The 20,942-nt window shown below is 53.1% G+C and overlaps 1 protein-coding gene across 2 annotated transcripts in view; it reads left to right on the top strand.

Annotated features, from left to right (window-relative positions):
- The first annotated feature begins 248 nt into the window (after positions 1-248).
- Positions 249-20,942, top strand: part of LOC133355805 (beta-1-syntrophin-like) — a 37,686-nt gene continuing 16,992 nt past the window's right edge. Inside the window, exons 1-2 of one of the 2 annotated variants that reach the window (XM_061573186.1) lie at positions 249-563; positions 3,091-4,111. In XM_061573186.1, the coding sequence (XP_061429170.1) occupies positions 3,571-4,111 (541 nt within the window). In that variant the 5' untranslated portion in view covers positions 249-563; positions 3,091-3,570. The remainder of the gene's footprint in view (positions 564-3,090; positions 4,112-20,942) is intronic. The other variant, XM_061573185.1, reaches the window with a different exon arrangement.

The raw sequence follows: 20,942 nt of genomic DNA on the forward strand, positions 1-20,942 counted from the left end.
GAGGAGGAGAGGTGGGGCGCAGGGGGAGGAGGTTGAGGAGGGGAGGGGGAGGAGGCAGAGTGAGGAGAGGGAGAAGAGGGGGGGGAGGGCAGGGTGAGGGGGGGGAGGGCAGGGTGAGGGGGGGGAGGGCAGGGTGAGGGTGGGCAGAGTGAGGGGGAGAGGGTGGGCAGAGTGAGGGGAGGAGGCAGAGTGAGGGAGCGAGGGGAGGGGGGGAAGGGGGAGGAGGCAGAGCGAGGGGGGTGGGAGGAGAAAGTTTGCGCCACCGCCACCACCAGCAGCGAGCGAGGATTTTGTCCTCAAGGCAGCCGCGCAACTCGCGGGAGTCGGCGGCCAAGACGTCGCTGCCGCTGCTTTACATTCAAGTGAATTGCTGCTCCGTGGGTTCATGGCAATAACAACAACAATAACAACAACAATAACAACAACAAGACGACGACGAGGGGACTGATTCATTCGCCCGCGTGTGAAGTTGCCGACGCGTCCGCTCCTGAGGTTGTTTTGTGGCCGGGGGAAGGAAAAACCAGCAATGAAGGCCGGATCGGTGTGATTATCATTCATTGCGGGTACGTGCGCGCGCGTGCGTAAGTGTGTGTGTAAGTGTGTAAGTTTATGTGTGTGTAAGTTTGTGTGTATGTGCAAGTTGGTGTGTGTGTGTAAGTGTGTGGAAGTTTGTGTGTGTGGAAGTGTGTGTGTGTAAGTTTGTGTAAGTTTGTGTGTGTGTGTATGTTTGTGTAAATGTGTGTGTAAGTTTGTGTGTGTTTGTAAGTATGTGTAAGTGTGTGTGTAAGTGTGTAGAAGTTTGTGTGTGTGGAAGTTTGTGTAAATGTGTAAGTTTGTGTAAGTGTGTGTAAGTTGTGTGTTTGTAAGTGTAAGTTTGTGTGTGTAAGTGTGTGTAAGTTTGTGTAAATGTGTGTGTGTAAGTTTGTGTAAATGTGTGTGTGCAAGTTTGTGTAAATGTGTGTGTGCAAGTTTGTGTAAATGTGTGTGTGTAAGTTTGTGTGTGTAAGTGTGTGTAAGTTTGTGTAAATGTGTGTGTGTAAGTTTGTGTGTGTAAGTGTGTGTAAGTTTGTGTGTGTTTGTAAGTGTAAGTTTGTGTGTAAGTTTGTGTAAGTTTGTGTGTCTGTATGTTTGTGCGTGTGTAAGTTTGTGAGTGTGTAAGTTTGTGTGTGTGTAAGTTTGTGTAAGTGTGTGTAAGTTTGTGTAAGTGTGTGTGTGTAAGTTTGCGTAAGTGTGTGTGTGTAAGTGTGTGTGTATTATTGTGTTTGTGTAAGTGTGTGTGTATTATTGTGTTTGTGTAAGTGTGTGTGTATGTGTAAGTTTGCGTAAGTGTGTGTGTAAGTTTGTGTGTGTAAGTTGGGAGTGGTAGTGTAGCGATTCCCGCTCACGGCCAACACCGGTGACGATTATCTGAATCGGTCCTGGGCCTCCCCTAGGTCAACTCAGCCTCAAATGAGTACCGGGTGCGGTGTGCAGTAAACATCGCCATTGGAGAGACAAAGGCGGCCGGGCGTGGTGCTGACCACCCACCCCCTCGTGTGCCGTTCCGGCCTTTATAGGTGCTTGCTAAAATCACTTGCCCCAATAGTCTGTTACAGGCTACACGGGGGATCTGTCAATTAATTATTTGGTTTGTAGTTCACTTGCTCGTGAAGTTTGTGCGTGTCTAATTGTATGTATGTTGAACATCTTTATCACCGTACGTAGCCAACCGTGCCAATCGGAGGTGTGGGGGAAGGACAACAAACTATAGGTCTCTGTGTGAGTCTATAGGTCTCTGTGTGAGTCTATGGGTCTCTGTGTGAGTCTATGGGTCTCTGTGTGAGTGTATGGGTCTCTGTGTGAGTCTATAGGTCTCTGTGTGAGTCTATAGGTCTCTGTGTGAGTCTATGGGTGTCTGTGTGAATCTATGGGTCTCTGTGTGTGTCTATGGGTCTCTGTGTGAGTCTATGGGTCTCTGTGTGAATCTATGGGTCTCTGTGTGAGTCTATGGGTCTCTGTGTGAGTCTATGGGTCTCTGTGTGAATCTATGGGTCTCTGTGTGAGTCTATGGGTCTCTGTGTGAGTCTATGGGTCTCTGTGTGAGTGTATGGGTCTCTGTGTGAGTCTATAGGTCTCTGTGTGAATCTATGGGTCTCTGTGTGTGTCTATGGGTCTCTGTGTGAGTCTATGGGTCTCTGTGTGAGTATATGGGTATCTGTGTGATGAGTCTATGGGTCTCTGTGTGAGTCTATGGGTCTCTGTGTGAGTCTGTTGGTCTCTGTGTGAGTCTATTGGTCTCTGTGTGAGTCTATTGGTCTCTGTGTGAGTCTATGGGTCTCTGTGTGAGTCTATGGGTCTCTGTGTGAGTCTATGGGTCTCTGTGTGAGTGTATGGGTCTCTGTGTGAGTCTATAGGTCTCTGTGTGAGTCTATAGGTCTCTGTGTGAGTCTATGGGTGTCTGTGTGAATCTATGGGTCTCTGTGTGTGTCTATGGGTCTCTGTGTGAGTCTATGGGTCTCTGTGTGAGTATATGGGTATCTGTGTGATGAGTCTATGGGTTTCTGTGTGAGTCTATGGGTCTCTGTGTGAGTCTGTTGGTCTCTGTGTGAGTCTATTGGTCTCTGTGTGAGTCTATTGGTCTCTGTGTGAGTCTATTAGGTCTCTGTGTGAGTCTATGGGTCTCTGTGTGAGTCTATGGGTCTCTATGATTCTATGGGTCTCTGTGTGAGTCCATGGGTCTCTGTGTGAGTCTATGGGTCTCTGTGTGAGTCTATGGGTCTCTGTGTGAGTCTATGGGTCTCTGTGTGAGTCTGTTGGTCTCTGTGTGAGTCTATGGGTCTCTGTGTGAGTCTACGGGTCTCTGTGTGAGTCTATGGGTCTCTGTGTGAGTCTGTTGGTCTCTGTGTGAGTCTATGGGTCTCTGTGTGAGTCTGTGGGTCTCTGTGTGAGTCTGTGGGTCTCTGTGTAAGTGTATGGGTTTCTGCGAATCGACGTACGTGTGAACTTCTTTCGCGCCAGACCGAGCCAACCGTGCTAATCGGAATCCTTGGGGCAAGGACCACAAGATTGATGCTGTTGTTGTTGTGTCGCTGTGTGTTGTTGTTGTTGAAGTAGTGAAGCAGTGGGACAGAGCTTCACGGCTCCCTTGCGAGGAAACGGAAGTCACGGCAGCCGGGTTGGGCCAGGCGAGGTGAAACGGAGACCACCTCCAGAGGACAATTTCAGATTTTCCGAAGTAGATTATTCTTTTATTACAACGCCCACCGTGGAAGATTAATTCATCGCAGGAAAGGAGATTATATCCGGGCAGGGCAAGATTGTAAAACTTCTCGAGAAGAACGAGAGAAGAGGAGGCTTTAGGCTAGAGAGATCCCAACAACAGGAGGAGACCATCATCATCACCACCATCATCATCAGATTTGACGCTGCCCTCAGCAATCCGGAACGACTGAATCGGCGTGCACATCACCAACGAAACATCACCTCGAGACCAAGAATTAAGCGTCCTCGGAAAGAAACAGAAACATTTGGTCGAGCGAGAAAGAAAACAAAGTCAGAAAAGATTTTAATTGAAATTTAATTTGCCCCACGATGGCCTCTACGGGGCGCGTGCGCGGGGCCCAACGGAGCGGCCTGCTGGAGGTGCTGGTGCGGGACGGCGGCTGGTGCCGAGTCCTGGCCACGCTCGGCGAGGACAGCCTCACGCTGAGCGCTGAGGAGGCTGCCGCCGCCACCAACAACGGCGGCGGCGGTGTTGGCCCGGGGGCGGGTGTCGAGAGCAGCTTCAACGGCCTCAACGGCCCTCCGTCGACATCCCCGCAGCAAGGACGCGGCCCGGCGGAGGACGAGGGGCCTGAGGAGGCCGTGCCCGAGTCGATCGCCAACATCAAGCGGGTGGTGCGCGTCCTCAAGCAGGAGGTCGGCGGCCTGGGCATCAGCATCAAGGGCGGCAAGGAGAACAAGATGCCCGTGCTCATCTCGAAGATCTTCAAGGGGCTGGCGGCCGAGCAGACGGGCGGCCTGTACGTGGGCGACGCCATCCTGTCGGTGAACGGCGCGGACCTGCGCGACGCCACTCACGACGAGGCCGTGCAGGCGCTCAAGAGGGCCGGACGCGAGGTTGTGCTGGAAGGTGAGCGGGCCGAGCAGGGCGAGCAGAGCGGGGCGGGCGAGCGGCCACTTCGTGCCCCTTGCTGTGGAGGACCGCGTCCGGTTCGCCGTCGGATTGCGAGTGCGAGTCTAGCCCTGTAATGTGCTCTGGGAAAGTAGGGGGTACAGCTGGTGCATCTACCAGTCATCTCAGTCGGCCAACGCAAAGCACTACCTGGGTCTGTCCAAAGACCTCCTGTCAGCGAGCCTTCGAAACTTCACGTGGCCTCAAGGTGCACCTCGCTTGGCACAGGCGCCTTGGAGAGGCCACCGTCACTTAGTGGCGAATGGAGAGTGTTGGTATTGGTGCTCCGGGAGGAGAGAGCGGTGGTGTTGCGTGTGTGTGTATGTGTACAGCTCTTTGTACCACGTATTGAAACTTCATTCACACCGTTATGTAGACAACCGTGCTATGAACCCCGGCGTTCCGAGTTCTAATTATATAAACCGGTGTTGGGCTTCCTCCTCGGTCGATTCGGCCTCAAATGAGTACCTGGTGCAACTAGGGAGATAAAGGCAGCCGGGCGAGTTGCTGGCCGTCCACCCACTCATGTGCCGTGCCGGCCTTCATAGGTGCTACTTGCTTAAAGCACTTGCCCCAAAAGTCTGGTGCGGTGTGTGGGGAGCGGTAGTGCCGCAGTTAAAGCGTGCTGCGCTACGAATCCAGTAATCAGTTTGCTCGATTCTCGCTCGAATGATCTGAACCGGTCCTGGGCCTCCCCTAGGTCGTTTCAGCCTCAAATGAATACTGTACGTGGTGCGGTGTGTAAACATCACCATTGGGGAGATAAAGGCTTTAGGGCGTGATGCTGACTCCCCCCCCCCCCCCCTCATGTGCGTGTGTGCCAGCCTTCATAGGTGCTCCTCGCTAACAGCACTTGGCCCATAAGTCTGTTGAGGCTATACGGGGGCGGGGGGGATCTTAGTCTCTATAATTGGTAAAAAATCTGGTCTGTGGACCAATGTCTGGTCTATAATTGGGATGCAAATGTGCAGGGATAGCAGTCTCTTTGCCTGCAGCTCCGAGGACAGCAGTGTCCAACTCCTCAATGTTGCTCGTGGTCATCCTCCACATGCTGTTGATGTCGGTGGTCGGGTAAAGCTTTTGGAGAGGGACGATTTGTTTTCGGTGGCCCGAAATATTTGCCTTGCGCATGTCACATTCACGGCCAGCTGCGTGTGACCGTACGTCGGGAGTGTTGAGAGGGGCCTTGGGAAAAAAAAAATGTTCATGAAAGAAGATGTTGTGTGTGAACAATGTTGATGATGTTGCAATGGTAATAGGAGAGCCATTGTATCCAGAAGGGTTTCAACGAGTCTCAAGACTCATTTTCAAGGGGGGGTGGGGGGGTGGCTGCAGCATTGGGATGTCTGGCAAGTTTTTGTTTAAGGAGCTTTATTGAAATCATGGGCTCATGTTAAATTTAGCTTGGCTTTATAACGTGTGCATATTTCGCGGATCGGACGCAATGTTTGATCGAGGTGAGGGCCTGAGAGAGGTGAGGGCCTGAGAGTGGCGAGGCCTTGAACCAGGTGAGATGCTTGAGCAGCTGCTTGAAGGTAGATGTATGCTCCAGGGATGTGTCTGCGGGAGTGCAGCAGTGGGAAAGAAAGAGCGTTCCAGACGGCTGCTGCCGGTGCAGCTATGGAGAAACGCTACTCGGCCCGGACACAGGTCCTGGCTGTGGGTTGTTAGACGCCCTCCATCCGTCGGTTGCAGCGGTTTGCCGTGGTCAGTAGAGTGGGTTAGGGTGGAGAGGAGCTACGGTGCCAGAGCCTGAAAGATTGGAGCCGAACTAAACTCTACAAACGAGACGGTAATCGAGGAGTCAGTAACACGGAGCACATGCTAGAAATGAGACAAAAGGTTTATTTATTCCAGCGGCCGCCGGGCAAACGCTCGCACGCCTCCTCCTCCTCGTCGCTCTCATCCAGCCAGCGGCTCGCATTCGGAAAGTTGCGGGTTCAATTCCTGGTTGTGGGTTGACTCGGCTCATCACCGTCGCTCCCTCCGCAGGGGGTCAATAAAATTAGTACCCCCCCTCCCCACAACACAGGAATGTGGAATTTGCACCACCGGCTCTGACAGCGTTACGAACAGGAGATGAGCACCAACGCCCGCTGCTGCTCATCGGAGCAGGAAATCACCTCGACTCTTCTGAGTTACCGCAGGAACATGAGGAGACTCCCCCCTCCCCCGCACCATCGAGGATCGAGTTATCCATGACGGGATAAAAGTTAAGAACTCGGGAGGAAGTCGTCCTCCAGCCCAACCTGACCCCCCTCCCCCCTCAATTCCGATACCTTCGTGCGTTTTGAAACACCCCTCGCCCCCTGACGCCCGCTCGGCTCGCAGCTCCGCACAAGACGCACAGCAAGCGAAGGGAACACTCGCTGCGAGCCGGCCTCGTCAGCTGTTGGCTGTCGATCCGCCAGGCCACCCCCGAGCGCCCAGCGGTCACGCGGGTTAACAGGTGCTCCCCGAGCGGGCAGGTCCCGTCTCGGCGCGCCGTTTTGGCACGGGGGGCTGGGGTGGCGGTTGGGATTGGGTGGCATCGAAAGTTCGCAAAGAAGCGCGGAGAGATTTGTCGATTGTTTTTGTTGGTTTTTGGACGGCGGAAACACCCGTTGTGCAAGAAATGCACATTTTTCGATGGGAACCTGGGGTTTTCGCGATAAAAACCGGATCACGGCAGCAACAACAACAACAACATCTACAACAACACACGAAAAAACACGTGATGAAACTATTTACAACAAAAAACAATGGTGCTTTGCAGGGTCACGTTTCCGAACGTGGCACGGTAGAGCATTGCTTTGGAATCGCAAGGGAGAGAAAAGGGATTTTTGGAATGCGTGGACGAGGGAAGGGGGTTGGCTTTTGAGAAGGGTTCGCCGACTGGGAATGGACGCTTCGTGGTTGAAAGCGATGACGGCCGGCGGTCGAGGCTGGAGACAAGAGTGGCAGCTGAAGGAGATGTTGACGACTCGATGAGGGAGGCCTTCATCCAGCAGTGGATAGATAATGGCTGCTTCTGCTTATGGTGGTGATGATGATGATGATGCAAGCAGGTTTCAAGATGTTATCCAGAGTAGATTTGATTTGCATGAGGCTCTTTATTGCAATAGTCAAGTCAAACCTCCCCCTACTCAAATGAGTAATGGCTACAGGATATCGCCTGTTGCAACGTTGCAACATACGATTACCGTACTCTCTGGATTACAAGATGCACATATTCAGCTCCCACCCACCCACACGGTGTTGAAAAGCTAAATTTGGGGGATGCCTATTTTAAATCCGGAGAATTGTCTCCAGGAAGACGGTCCTCCACAGCAAAACCTGACCATGCGGACGGGGGAACACGAGAGACGCCACGAGCGTCATCTTCCAGAGGGGCATCCCTGCCCATTTCAAAGCAGCGTGCTCATGATCACCTTCTGGCAAGACGGTGGGACCCTCCGTGGGAGTTACCGTATTCTCCCGAATATATACCCCGCCCGTCTATTTGTCGTTGTGGTCAAATGACCCCAGAGTTTTGAGACTCCGTTTTACTTTCCGGAGAGACTTACGCTCCAGAGAATGCGGTAGTGATGCCGGGGTGGAGTGGGGTTGAGCGCAGAGTTTGTTATCGCTCGCTCGGTGTGCGGAGGAGTGAGTCGGGGTTTGCTCCCGGGGAAGATTAAACACGGGTTGGGGGACAGGATGGGGGGGGGGGTCAAGGTGAGGGCCAGTGCGGTTAGCGAAGTCGCCCATCGTTTTTTTTTGTTTCCAAAAAAGTTCACCCGTGATGATTCGAGGGATTCATTCATTTGTGGAGGGAGGAGGGAGTCGCGGACGAAGCTGGGTGATTCCCCCGCCCCCACCCCCAATGCGAAAAGCAAAAAAAGTCGATGTCACAGACATTCCAAGCAGAATAATTTACAGCCCCCTTTGCCAATCCACTACTTTACCCCTCACCCTGCTGGGTTGACCATACTTCACCGCCGTGGTCAATGCGCGTCGGTGAAGTGTACGTACGTATGTACGTTGAAATTCTTTTCGCACCGTACGTAGCCGACCGTGCTCATTGGAGGTTGCGGCGGCAGCGGTGGCGGTGGCGGACCCAGGGCCCGGTTCGGATATCACTCGCCAGCTGATGTCAGCCGTGGCCTCGAAGTCAAAAGGCCCAGCTCTCCAGGTCCACAGTGCGATGCCGCTGCCCGCTTCACCCCGCATAGTGTAGGAGTGTACTCTATACACGGGCGTTCTGCAACGGGAAGAGCCGGCTGCTCTTGCCTCGTCTGGCGAGTCTGAGATCACAACTGCGCCACCACAACCGCTCCCAACACTGGCAGCAGCAGCAGCAGCAACAACAATAATAATAATTACGAGCATGTCCTTTATCCAGAAGAGCGTCACGGAGGCTCAAGGAAGCCTCTGGTACTGCACGGTCTTGAGTGGGAAGTTTGGCAAAAATAGCACGCGGACAATAAAACGAAACGCCCACGGGGATGCGAGTGTGGCGGCATGATGGCGAGATGTAAACTACATTGCCTGGTATACAGGAGGTCGTGGGTTGGATCCCTACCCTAACGCCTGCTGTATATTTGGAATTTGCGTGTGTCTGTCCCCGTGGTCGCGTGGATTTTTCTCTGGGTTCTCCGATTTGTCCCCTCCACTATTTAGAAACATGCATTTCGGATATTTGTCTGCTATAAATTTCCACACGATGATAAGCCACTTCGTTGAGCTATCGTTTGTGACCAGGTCGCTTCTGAAAAAGAGCTATACAGTTCAGCAGGCTCTACTTGGTCAAAAAAAAAAATCGTTTAACACGCGGAACTCTGTGCGCGAGTAGATCGACAGCCTCCTTGTACCAGAATGAGAGGGGGAAAGGAATGGTGGGAAAATATTAGACGTTCGGTTATGGTGACAAGTTCCAAACCTGCGAGGCAGTCGAACCTGGCTTAACCGCAGGTGGCTACCGGGATTTGAACCCAGGTTCTCGGCGATGCTGGCTCCGTGTCTCTGACCTCTGAGCCACCCGGTGACCTCTGCAGGGGGAGGGGGGGGGCGGCTTTTGAAGGCGGTGGCACCGTTTTATTTTAGGGCGGCGAAGTCGGGTGCACTGACCGCTCACACACACGCTCACACGCACGCATGCTGACGCTCGCACGCACACATGCCCTCATGCAGGCATGCACACACGCTCACACACGCACGCACACACACGCTCACACGCACGAACGCTCACATGCACACTCGCATGCTCGCACTCACATGCTTACACGCACGCACACACTCACATGCTTACACGCACGCACACACTCACATGCTCACATGCCCACACGCCCACGCAACCACGCACCCGTCCAGCCACAAAGAGAGAGCAAGAGGCCACTGCGTAGGTTTTTGCGGTTGTGCTGATCTGGCGCGTCTCTCCCGGTTGTACCACGCGGGTTGTTCGGCATGACGCCCGCCGCCGACGTTTCGCGTCCAGCATACTTGGAGAGAAACGTCGGACATCGTGCCGAACGAAGACGCACGTTGGAGCGCCGTAGAGATAGAGAGAGGGGGGGAGTCACGGCAGCTGTCGAGCACTGGCCCCAGTGACGGAATACGGCCGGAGCTAACGGCCCTCCGCAAATCAGCTGGCTTCATGCGGCCTAGCGCTGGGTCTCTGAATTTTCGCCGATTGTTAGGGGTGTGCGCTCATACCCCCACCCCGCCCGTTGTTGAATGAGTGAAAAGAAAAAATTAAAATAACAGCGCGCTCGCTCGGGTGTCCGTTTTCCTGCACGTCTGTGCTCTCTCCTCCGCGAGCTGCCGAGTCTCTGCCGCCCGAGTTCAACTCCGATTACCCGTGACCTTTGGTCGTGACTGTGTGCACACGCGCGCGCGAGAGAGAGGGAGAAACAGCAGTGCGACGTTAATTACTCGAGCTGACACGATAAGCACGATTATTGTGGTGCAGCGTCGCAGGTGCCAAGACCCGCTCGGCTGTCGGGGTCGCGCGATGACACATTGACCTTGGCGGATTTTGTTTATTCGTGGCAACAAGAAATTTACTTGTTGAGCAAGCCTTCGAGACAAGGACTTGGGGATTACTGAGTGGGGCAACAAACCGAAATGTTGTATTTGCTTTTTCAGTGGCGCAAAAAAAATAGTGTGTGTGTGTAGAAGCGGCTTCCCAAACATTGTAACAAGACACTCGGGAACTTGGTGGGCAAAAGACAAATGTCATGTTTGTAGTGCCCCATCGAGTTGGGTTAACAGACGGGCGGACAGAGGTCGCCTTACTAATAGAATGGCGAATCGGGAACATTCAGTCCCCGGGTACGGAGCAACACGGTGAGTGACCCTCGCATTAGGTGGCACAGGGACACGGTGACACCGATCCCAGCTCTCTCAGTGACACTGAACACAGCTGGTAGTGGCACGGTGTCACTGAGATCAGCCCTCTCGATGACATCCCAGCTCTCTGCTGACACGGTGACACTGATCCCAGCTCTCAGCGACACTGAACCCAGCCCTGTCAGTAACACGGTGTCACCGAGGCGCAGCTCGCTGATGTATATGCATCCCTGTAAATCCCCGCCACGTCATCATCATCATGATCATCGCGGTTCGTTACGATCGGCTTCCAGAACAAACAAACCGACGACCTTCAACAGCCGTTCCGTGGCGCCGCTGCCACCTGTGGCGCCACCCCCGCTCCACCGTTCTCCTGCACCCGGCTCCCGTCCAGCCACAGCGAGCAGAGAGAGGAGAGAGAGGGGGGCCACCGCGCAGGCTTTTCGCGGTTGTTGCTGGTCTGGCGGTGTGTCGTCCTCCGGGTTGTCCGGCACGACGGCCCGCCGACGTTTTCGCGTCCAGCACGTGGAGAGCGAAACGTGCATTCCCCCACGGCCACCACCCTACCACCCCATCGTCCTCAACTTTCCCTGCCCTTCCTCCCACCGTCCAAGCTGTCGACTCCCTTCTTTGCCACACCCGATTCAAGTCCACGGCGCGCAAGGGCATCTCTCTATTTTAAAATTTGTTCGCGAGGATTTTTTTTTCTCTCTCTCCAACATTTATAATGAGCACCACACGCCTTTAAGAGTATTTCTTTCTTTTTTGACCGCTGCTATACATTTTCCCACGTGGCGACGATTGACGATGTTGATAAGCCACTTTCGTTGAGGCTTTTTTCGTCATCCGCGATGGCCACGAAAAAGGAGCTTGCGTAACCTCAGTGGGCCTTACCACCTGGTAAAATAAATATGGGAAAAAATAACAGCCGAAGTTTTAGTTTCTCACCATAAGAGAAGTGCCGCCCACGGGGTGAGATGTGGCAAGTCGCAGTGGGACGCCGCTACACGAGTACAGTACAGCGTCGTCTCGTATTCTGCAGTACGGGGCTGTGCACAGAACCCATTTTGACCTCAAGGGCGGTGGCTGCTCACGCGTAGAGTGAACTTGACGAGGTTCATTTCTTGACTCTTACCTCCCAACCGCGCCACGAGTCCAGCGTCCCGCGTTGAAAGTGTTCCGGCTGTGATGAACCGATCCAGAGCCCCCCGCTGTACCTGTACCGACCGGGCCGGCGTGGTGAAGTATGGTGAAACAGCCCTCACGACTTGACAACTGCTTGGGGGGATATGCCTTCATCCAGACTTGGATTGACAAAGCGCTGTAAATTATAATTCCTTATAATGTAATTATTGAAAATTCCATTAATCAGGCATCGGAAGATTTGAGAACACTCAAGCAAAATAATTTCACTGAGACTGATGTCAAGGAGCATAAACCACGCAAAGTCCGGTCATCCACGCAGCAGCAGCAGCTTTTGGCTAACCATCGAACAAAAATGGTCACCACAACACGCGCTTTCAGATGCGCTTCTGCGGCCGCCTGGAACGCTCTTCCTTCCGACATTAGTAAGCTGTGCACTTACAAATCATCATCTATATTGAAAACTAATTTCTGTTAGAACGGCTTTTTGTGTTTATTGTTGTTTGTTGTCCTTCCCGCGCACCCTTGATTAGTGCGGTTGGCTACGTACGGTGCGAAAGAAGTTCAACATCCAGTACGTACATCCACAATAGAGGTTTTTTAGTTGGGTTAAATCTCGTAAATATAAATGAGTCGTTAAATCTGCCACCACCCAACACAGCCAATTAGTAAGATTTTTCAAGTAAACAAACCATGTCAATTCGTTACTAGTACAGTACACCATTGTGTTGGAGAGTAAACCCACTACAATATTTACAATTCGAGTGCCGTGACATTTCGCCGGTAATTACAACCAGCATCATCAGGCGACAGCCAGAGTTGTAGACAAATCCTCCTCCTGTTTCGGTCTTAAATAGAGGAGGGATAAGCCTCTGCAAACAATGCACCGTTGTCGAAACAACACTAACACCACCACCCCATCCTCCCAGGTACCAATACAGCTGGGACTCGCTCGCTACGAACCATAGGTGCGGGCGGGGTAGCAGCGCAGTGGTTCACGCTCGCACCTCACAGCAAGAAGTACCTGAGTTCGATTCCCGACTCGGCGCCTTTCTGTGTGTGGAGTTTTTTTACGTTTTCTCTCTTTCTTTCCTCCCCGCCGTGTTCTGCGTGGGGTTCCTCCCGGGTTCTCCGGTTTCTTCCCATAGCTACGGTGCGATATTCTGGTATCTTGGCCAGAACGCCCCAATGCTGGAAATCTACCTGCAATGATGACTCAATTGGGATTCGACATTGCAACATTTGGCTAGCCACTCGGTGAGGCTGAGCACAACAATAACATGAAGAATAACAACATTCTTCGATATACCCACATCGCGCTCGCAACCGGCGTGTTTGCAAGTCATACGTGCGCCGATATGTTTCGGTGACGTGTGCACACGCAGTTACACATTTGGCATCGTCGTCTGTAAAGCCAGAGAAAAAACCGGTCCCACCAAATGTTGCGACGCTTTAAAGCCGTACCGATTTAGTTATGTGGCTGAGAGCAAATAACTTGATACCGGCCCCACTCATTTCAAATTGTTATCACATAATTGACAGTTATTTTTTACGTATGCATGTTGAACTTCTTTTGCACCGTACGTAGCCAACTGTGCTAAACGGAGGTGCGGGGGAAGAACAACAAACTAACACAAAACTCAGTTCTAAAGAAATGAGTTTTAAATCTAGATTGAAAAGTGCCTAGCTCCAGTGGCTTCCTAATATCGCGAGGAGGAGCATTCCAGATGGCCGCAAAAGGAAGAGCGTTCCAGACGGCCGCAGAAGCTCATCTGAAAGCGCGCGATGCGGTGGCCGTCTTTGTTCGATGGCTAGCAGCCAAAAGCCGCTGCGAGGCTGACCGGAGTTCACGTGATGGTTTATACGCTGGGTGGTTATCGCGTCATTCACTGTTATTGGCCACGTAGAGAAGTAGAAAGCACAGAAGGGATGCCACCTCACGTGGAGTCGACGGGTTCGATATCGGGCCTGGGCTGGGGGACTACGAGAAGAGGCTGGGCATTGACGCGGTGAAGGAGGGGGGGTCTGCCCAGAGAACTCAATGCCTGTGCTTCCCACACAGCTGCGCTCAGATGCAGGGGATGATAAAAGTACAAAGGTTTAATGATAATAGAACACAGATCGTCTCTGTGTTCTGTTTTTTAAAACAAGGTCTTCTACCCGCACTGCCGCACCGTTAACTTTGTAGAGAACTGCATTCCACAAGGATTCCCATGACCCCACCCTTAATCTCCACCATCGCTCACCACCACCTTCACCGACCACCACCACCTTCACTGACCACCACCTTCACCGACCACCACCGTCACCGACCACCACCACCATCGCCGAGGGCCCGTCGAGCTGACGTGCATCCAGATCTCGAGGTCCCTCTCGGCGACAGTTAAACAAACCAACCCCCCCACCCCCCCACCCCCCTTGTTAAATTATGTGTGTTCCGCTATCCTCCGAGTGCGTCCGCAAGCGGCGGCGGTAACTTTGATAAAGCGCAGCGGCGTCTTTGAGACGCCCTCGGAGATCTTTTACTACTTTCCCGGCACCAGTAAAGTAATTTTTTTTCCTCTCCCCAACTCGTTACTTGAAGTATAAAACATTTTACACGCTCGGTAGACGAGGTCAAAGTGCCCCTCCCCGCTCTCAAGCGACTTTGTCCCACGGCTCAAACTGCCTCGACAGACCTGGTTTCACCTGAGGACGGCTACTTGCGTTGTGGCCGAAACGTCGCGAGAATTATTTTATTATGTTTTATTTTTATTATTTTATTACTTCCCTTCTACGTGACTTTACCGAAAGAACCAAGGAGATGCCCTCAAGCCGGTGAGTGGAAATTCCACATTCCTATGGCACGGGCTTCGGACAACCACCGTTGAAGCGACGTAAAATGGAATACATATTAATAATAGCAATCAAAGATAATAATAACAACAACTGAGATGTTACGGGCCTTTGTCAAACCGCTGCTGGATGAAGGCCTCCCCATGCTGTGTCGTCGGGCAAGGGGGTTGTTTGACCATGCTTCACCACGCTGGCCCACCGCCGCTCTCGGCAAATCATCCCTTCGGGGTTCGGAAAAGAGAACACCCGTAACCAGTTTGTGGGGGAAGTTTAACAGCGGTTGTCCTTTGGGTAGACTCGCTCACGCCATAGGAATGTGGAATGTCCACCACTGGCTCAGAGGTGCAAAGAGTTGATGAGCCCCGTATCAACGCCCATTTGAGCAGCAAGCCACACACACTTGAATACGTGGAGCCCAAACACCGGCGAGAATCAGTCGTTCCCATGCCTGTTCCCATGCCTTATCAGTGCCCTGCCTTATTACAGACCAATTCAGACCTTATTGGTCACCCTGTGTCCTTATCAATCTCAACTTTTATCCTATACACCACTTTCCACTACACTACAGGGTGTTTTACAAATTTGGACCCAATTTCAAAGCAGTATATTTCACGATGGCTACATGTTAAAATTACTTAAAAAGTTACAAACGGTTTAATGAGTTATCAAGTTTTACTAACCATTTTATAAATGCTCTATTTGCCCTCAAAGTGTCTTCTTCCACTGAAGTCACCGATGCCGTGATTCTGTTTTTGAGGTCATCCGGATTAGTCGCTAATTGTGGCACAAAAACACGGTCTTTGACGTATCCCCACAAGAAAAAGTCGCAGGGTGTGATGTCTGGGGATCTTGGGGGCCGAGAGTGTAGCGCCAAGTCTTGGGGTCGCGTGCGACCTATCCAACGTTGAGGCAGTGTGTCTTGCGAATGACTGAGGCTAGGGGCTGTTTGTGCGCTGGGAGAGGCATCTAGCGGTAATCATTTGAAACTATGCCCCGCCCTCTCTATGCCCCACCCTCTCGATGCCCCGCCCTTTCAAGTGGTAAGAGTTTCATTCATGGGCGGTTCGTGGTTGCAGAGATATAGCGATTTCAAAACCCCTTTTCCCTGCACGAGAATACGGGGTAAACTGTATGGGTTGACAGCTCTGCGGTCGTTTATCGAGTAAACATTTTTAGCACGTCGTTTGCGTCGGCCTCCGAAGCCTTTTATTGCCTCTATTTTTACTTGAGCAGCTTTGTCAACCCAATCAGCATAAGGGTGCAACGTTCGCAGTTGCGTTTCGCGAGGGGTAAAGCCGTCGGTTCTCATGCGTGCAACGCGGTGACTTCAAGTCGGGGGGCGGGGGGGGGTGCGGCCGCTGCACCCAGGAGGCCGTGCGTTCCGGCCCCTCCGTCGCGACCCCACAAAACCCTCGGCTGCTCTTTTAGGAGGGCGGCGGTGACAGCACGTGTCCCCGTTGGTCTCCGTTGGTCGTGAGCCCGACAGGAGGCGCGTCGTCGAAGGCGGCGTGCCCTCAAACCCGAGACGGCTAAGTATAGAGTGGGAGAAGCTCGGTGGACCAGTAAAGATCCCGCCCTGGGTACGGAAGAAAAATCCACGCGGCCACACATGGAGAACACGCAAACTCCATGTATACAGCAGGCGTCAGGGTCGGGATCGAACCCACGACCTGCTGCATACCAGGCGAGGTAGTTAACATCTCCTAGCCACCGTGATGATGATGAGAGAGAGAGAGAGACACGCAAATTCCAAATATACAACAGGCACTGTCAGGGTCGGGATCGAACCCACGACCTGCTGCATACCAAGCGAAGTAGTTAACATCTCCTAGCCACCGCGGTTCCCTGTGTTGCGATCTTGTGGCCACCCGCACGTGTGCTTGTATATTGAGGCTGGATGAAAACAAAATATAGATAACGATTCTCATTCGTGTCGGTGCACGGGCGTGCGCAGACGCAGACGCGCGTTCTAAGCGCGTGCGCACCTCAACGGCGCACCGCTCGCAGCACACCTGCACCGATCTCCCCGCGGCGCTTGGGACGTATTCGTGGCACTGGCCGTGGTTAATTCGTTTTTTTTCCACCGTAACCGCCAGCAAATGCGGACGCCCCTGTCTTCGCGTGACCCCGGCCGATTGGCGCAAAGCCGCGGCGGCTGCCGGTGAATTTCAATTTTCTCTTTTGGCAGCGGCGGCGGCGGCGGATGGCGGCGCTGACCCAACAATAAAAAATCTCTGGACAAACGAAAGCGTCGCTTCCCGGCTACACCACCCCACAGCGCCGCTGCCCCGTGGCGTGGGGGGCGGGGATGAGCCCCCTCCCCACTCCTGCAGAAGGCCCAACCACCCCCCCCCCCACTAAAGTTTTATAGCGAGTACAAGAATGTTGGTACAATATTTAACAAGTGGACGATTCTATTTTCAGGATGCCCACACCGATGGTGCTTTATCTGCTGCAGTCTCCTTGTGTGCATGCAAGCATGTACGAACTTCTTTCGCACCACCGTACGTAGCCAACCGTGCTCAACGGAATCACGGGGAATGATAACAAACTATGGGTCTCTGTCAGTCTACGCATGTATGTTGAACTTCTTTTGCACCGTACATAGCCAACCGTGGTAGTCGGAGGTGCGGGGAAAGGACAACAAACTATGGGTCTCTGTGTGAGTTTATGGGTCTCTGTGTGAGTCTGGTCTCTGTGTATGTCTATGGGTCTCTGTGTGAGTCTATGGGTCTCTGTGTGAGTCCATGGGTCTCTGTGTGAGTCTATGGGTCTCTGTGAGTCTCTGGGTCTCTGTGTGAGTCTATGGGTCTCTGTGTGAGTCTATGGGTCTCTCTGTGAGTCTGTTGGTCTCTGTGTGAGTCTATGGGTCTCTGTGTGAGTCTGTTGGTCTCTGTGTGAGTCTATGTGTCTCTGTGTGAGTCTGTTGGTCTCTGTGTGAGTCTATAGGTCTCTGTGAGTCTACAGGTCTCTGTGTGAGTCTATGGGTCTCTGTGAGTCTACAGGTCTCTGTGTGAGTCTGTTGGTCTCTGTGTGAGTCTATGGGTCTCTGTGTGAGTCTGTTGGTCTCTGTGTGAGTCTATGTGTCTCTGTGTGAGTCTGTTGGTCTCTGTGTGAGTCTATAGGTCTCTGTGAGTCTACAGGTCTCTGTGTGAGTCTATGGGTCTCTGTGAGTTTACAGGTCTCTGTGTGAGTCTATGGGTCTCTGTGAGTCTATGTATTTATGTTGAACTTCTTTCGCACCGTACATAGCCAGCCGTGCTCATCAGAGGTGCGATGCTTGTGTAATTTGCCAAGCGTCATGTGGTGATGCACAGGCTGTCTGCAGTAGTAGGCTGAGATATCCTCGATAGAAGCTTGCGAGAGAGATGGATCTGGTGGGGAGCCCCTTTCGTCAGCGGCGGCGGTGTGAGCGAGCGATTGCAGGGCTCCACCTTTGCAGTTTTAATGTCTGTGGTAGAGTCGACGCAGCCTCAAATGGAGTGCCTGGTGCGGTGTGTCGTAAACATCGCCGCTGCGGAGACAAATGTGGCCCGGGCGTGTTGCTGGCCACCCAGCCCCTCGTGTGCCATTACGGCCTTGATAGGTGCTACTCGCTAACACCACTTGCTCCGACAGTCTGTCAAGGCTATACGGGGATCTTTGTCTGTGGGGGGGGGGAGGGCGGGCAGGGAACGAGCACAATGTGGTGAAGTACGTCACAGCGTTCCCTGCGCAGGAGGGGGGGGGGGTGGCGGGGAGCGGAACGCACGACGGACAATAGCGGACCGTATCGTCGCGCATTCCCTCCGGCGTTCGTTTAAAGCCCATTGAACGTTGACCGTGTCATGCCTCCCCCCTTCCGGAGGTTTTGTTTACCCCCACCCCCGACCCCTCCCCCCACTGAAGGTCAGGCGACAAGGCTGGAGCGGCAGAGTGCGGGGGTTAACGTCACGACTTGCCGCTGCGGGGAAGTTGCTCACTTTCACGAAGTGGATTTCCCCTGGGCGTCCGAAACCCGGGTTGAACCCGGGCTCCCTCGGCAGTGCTGGCTCAAGCGTCTCCGACGTAGCCAGAGCGAGCACCCAGCCACCTCACATTGTCAACGCAGCATTCCCTCGTTGTTCACGAGCTTGCTGTCCACGATTTTGGCTATCTGCAAATCGTATCTGGAACTCTACACGACTGCGTCTCGAGAGAGAGAGAAAAAAAGAGAAAGTGATGAGATAAAGTGACGAGAGATAAAGAGATGAGATGTTTCGATAATTTTCATGTATTTAATAGGTTATTAACGTATTTACTTAAGGTGATTAATTACAAATATAGGTTTTCGTAGGCCAATATTATTATGCGTGAAATGTACTACTCGCGAGCATCTCCGGAACCTATCCCTGGCGTATAACGAGGGAATGCCGTATTTGCCGTCACCTGCATCGTTTCTGGATGTTGCCTTCCAGTCGCGTGGCGGCAACGCATGCGGGGTAAATCGGTGGTGGAAAACTGCCGGTGTGCGATGGTCGGGCATGCCACGCCGGCACATCCCAGCGACGCGCCAGCTGCCGATAGCAGAACTTGTCAGAACGGTTCTCCTACTCTCTGCCGTGTCTCCGCGGAGGTTTAAGCCGCCGTGAGCGTGTGGGCCCGCGGGCAGGGCGGGGATGGGTTTCGCGAGGGCACGTCCACGTTTTAATTTGGGTAAATCGTGAGCACAACATCATCACAGAGGGGCTTTTTTTAATCCGGGTCGTATCGCATCGACCGAATGGGGGCTCTTGAGTCAAGATATTAATAACCCGTGGACCTTTCCTGATAGGGGGTGGGGGGAAGAGGTAGGGGGGTTAAAGACGTGCAAATAACATACCGGGGGCGCTGTTGGACGTAATCAAACGATTTGACCTTCGCACACAGCCGGTAGAAGGAGCAGGGGAAACGTTCGCCCCAGGGAAAGAATATTCATTCCTCCCCTGGGGGTGGGACGGGGGACTAAGAAAAATATTCAATCCTTCCCAGTAGGGTGGGGGGTGGGAACAAATATTCTTGGTGGGGGACCAATATTCGTTTACACCGGCAACAGTTGTGGCTATATCCGGAGGTGAATGTGACCGCACACGTGCGGCATGCGTTGGCACTTGGGTGGCCTGCGCGCACCCCCCCCCCCCAACGCTTCCAGCGGCGTTTGTTCTGTCCCTCTTCTCACCTGTGATGAGAGGAGGGAGCGAGGGAGAGGAGAGAGAGACGGCGAGGACCCCCTGAGAACACAGCATGCTCGTGTTGAATAGAAAAAGCCCGTTGCCGCGCCGGTGGCGTCGGGCTCCGGGGATGACATTTTAGCTGTTTTGCGATCAAGCAAAAAAAAAAACATCTGTTCCCGCGCCCTCTGACCGGCCGTCAGGCTCCGCCGGCTCGTTACGGGGAAGGTGGAAAATTTACGCGGTCGCGCATCGGTGCCGGCGGCGTCGGCGGCGGTGACGGTGATGGTGGGAGGAGAACTGACGAGCCGGGGGTTGGGAGAGAAGCGGGAAGTTTGGGAGCTACGGAAAATGCAGTCGTGGCCGAGCAGTTTTGGAGCGCGGTTGTCACGGGCCCTGGTGCAGCTACACCGCCTGCACACTCGATAGCTGGCGCCGCTGACCGAACCCTAGGGGAGCCTTGACACTGAACCCAGGGGCGTAGCGTGGTTGGCACGGGCGCTCGTGCAAAGAATGAGATGGGGGCCCCTATCCAATTTCCCTCATCTTCTTCATAGCCCAGTGCCCGGGCCTCTGTGATGAGATGTTAACGACCTGGCCTAGTATGCAGGAGGTCGTGGGTTCGATCCTGACCCTGACGCCTGCTGCTGCTGCTGTATATTTGGAGTTTGCGGTGTCTCCCTCTCTCCCCATAGTCGTGTGGATTTTTCTCCGGTTTCTCCTCCCACATTAGAAACATGCGCGACGAGTATTTGGCTGCTATGAGCTATGATTTCTGAAAAAGAGCTACATAGCTCAGCGGAGCCTTACCTGGTAAAATAAAAAAAATTGTGTTTAGTTTAATTCTCGAGTTTAGTTTATGGGCCTTGGTGCAGCTCAACTGGCTGCACGCTCAATGTCTGGCACCATTGACTGAACCCTCGGGGGAGACTTAAGTGTGGCCCTGTGAGCCTCATTAACACAGAGCCCAGGGGCATAGCGTGGTTGGCATGGGCCTTAGTGACAGTAATCAAATGGGGCCCCTCTCATTGCTCCATCTTGCATGCAGATACGCCGGATGGATTGTTGCATTGGTGCCCGTGAGATGACAATGACTTTGGGGATACCTTTATCCAGCAGTGGATTGATCATGGCTACTGTTGCTGCTGCTGTTGACGCTGACGAAGGCAACTCGCGCGCCTGTGAGTACGTGTGTCGAAATTCTTTCTCACCGTACGTAGCCAACCGTGCAAATCGCGGGCTCGGTTGAAGGACGTCAAACTAAACACACAAAGCAGTTCTGATGAAACGAGTTAGCTTCATTGCGAAGGGCAAAGCTGATTAAACAAACTGGC

This window comes from Lethenteron reissneri, chromosome 52 (assembly GCF_015708825.2).
Source record: "Lethenteron reissneri isolate LAM-NWPU_2019-01 chromosome 52, ASM1570882v1, whole genome shotgun sequence".
NCBI classification, from domain to species: Eukaryota; Metazoa; Chordata; class Hyperoartia; order Petromyzontiformes; family Petromyzontidae; genus Lethenteron; species Lethenteron reissneri.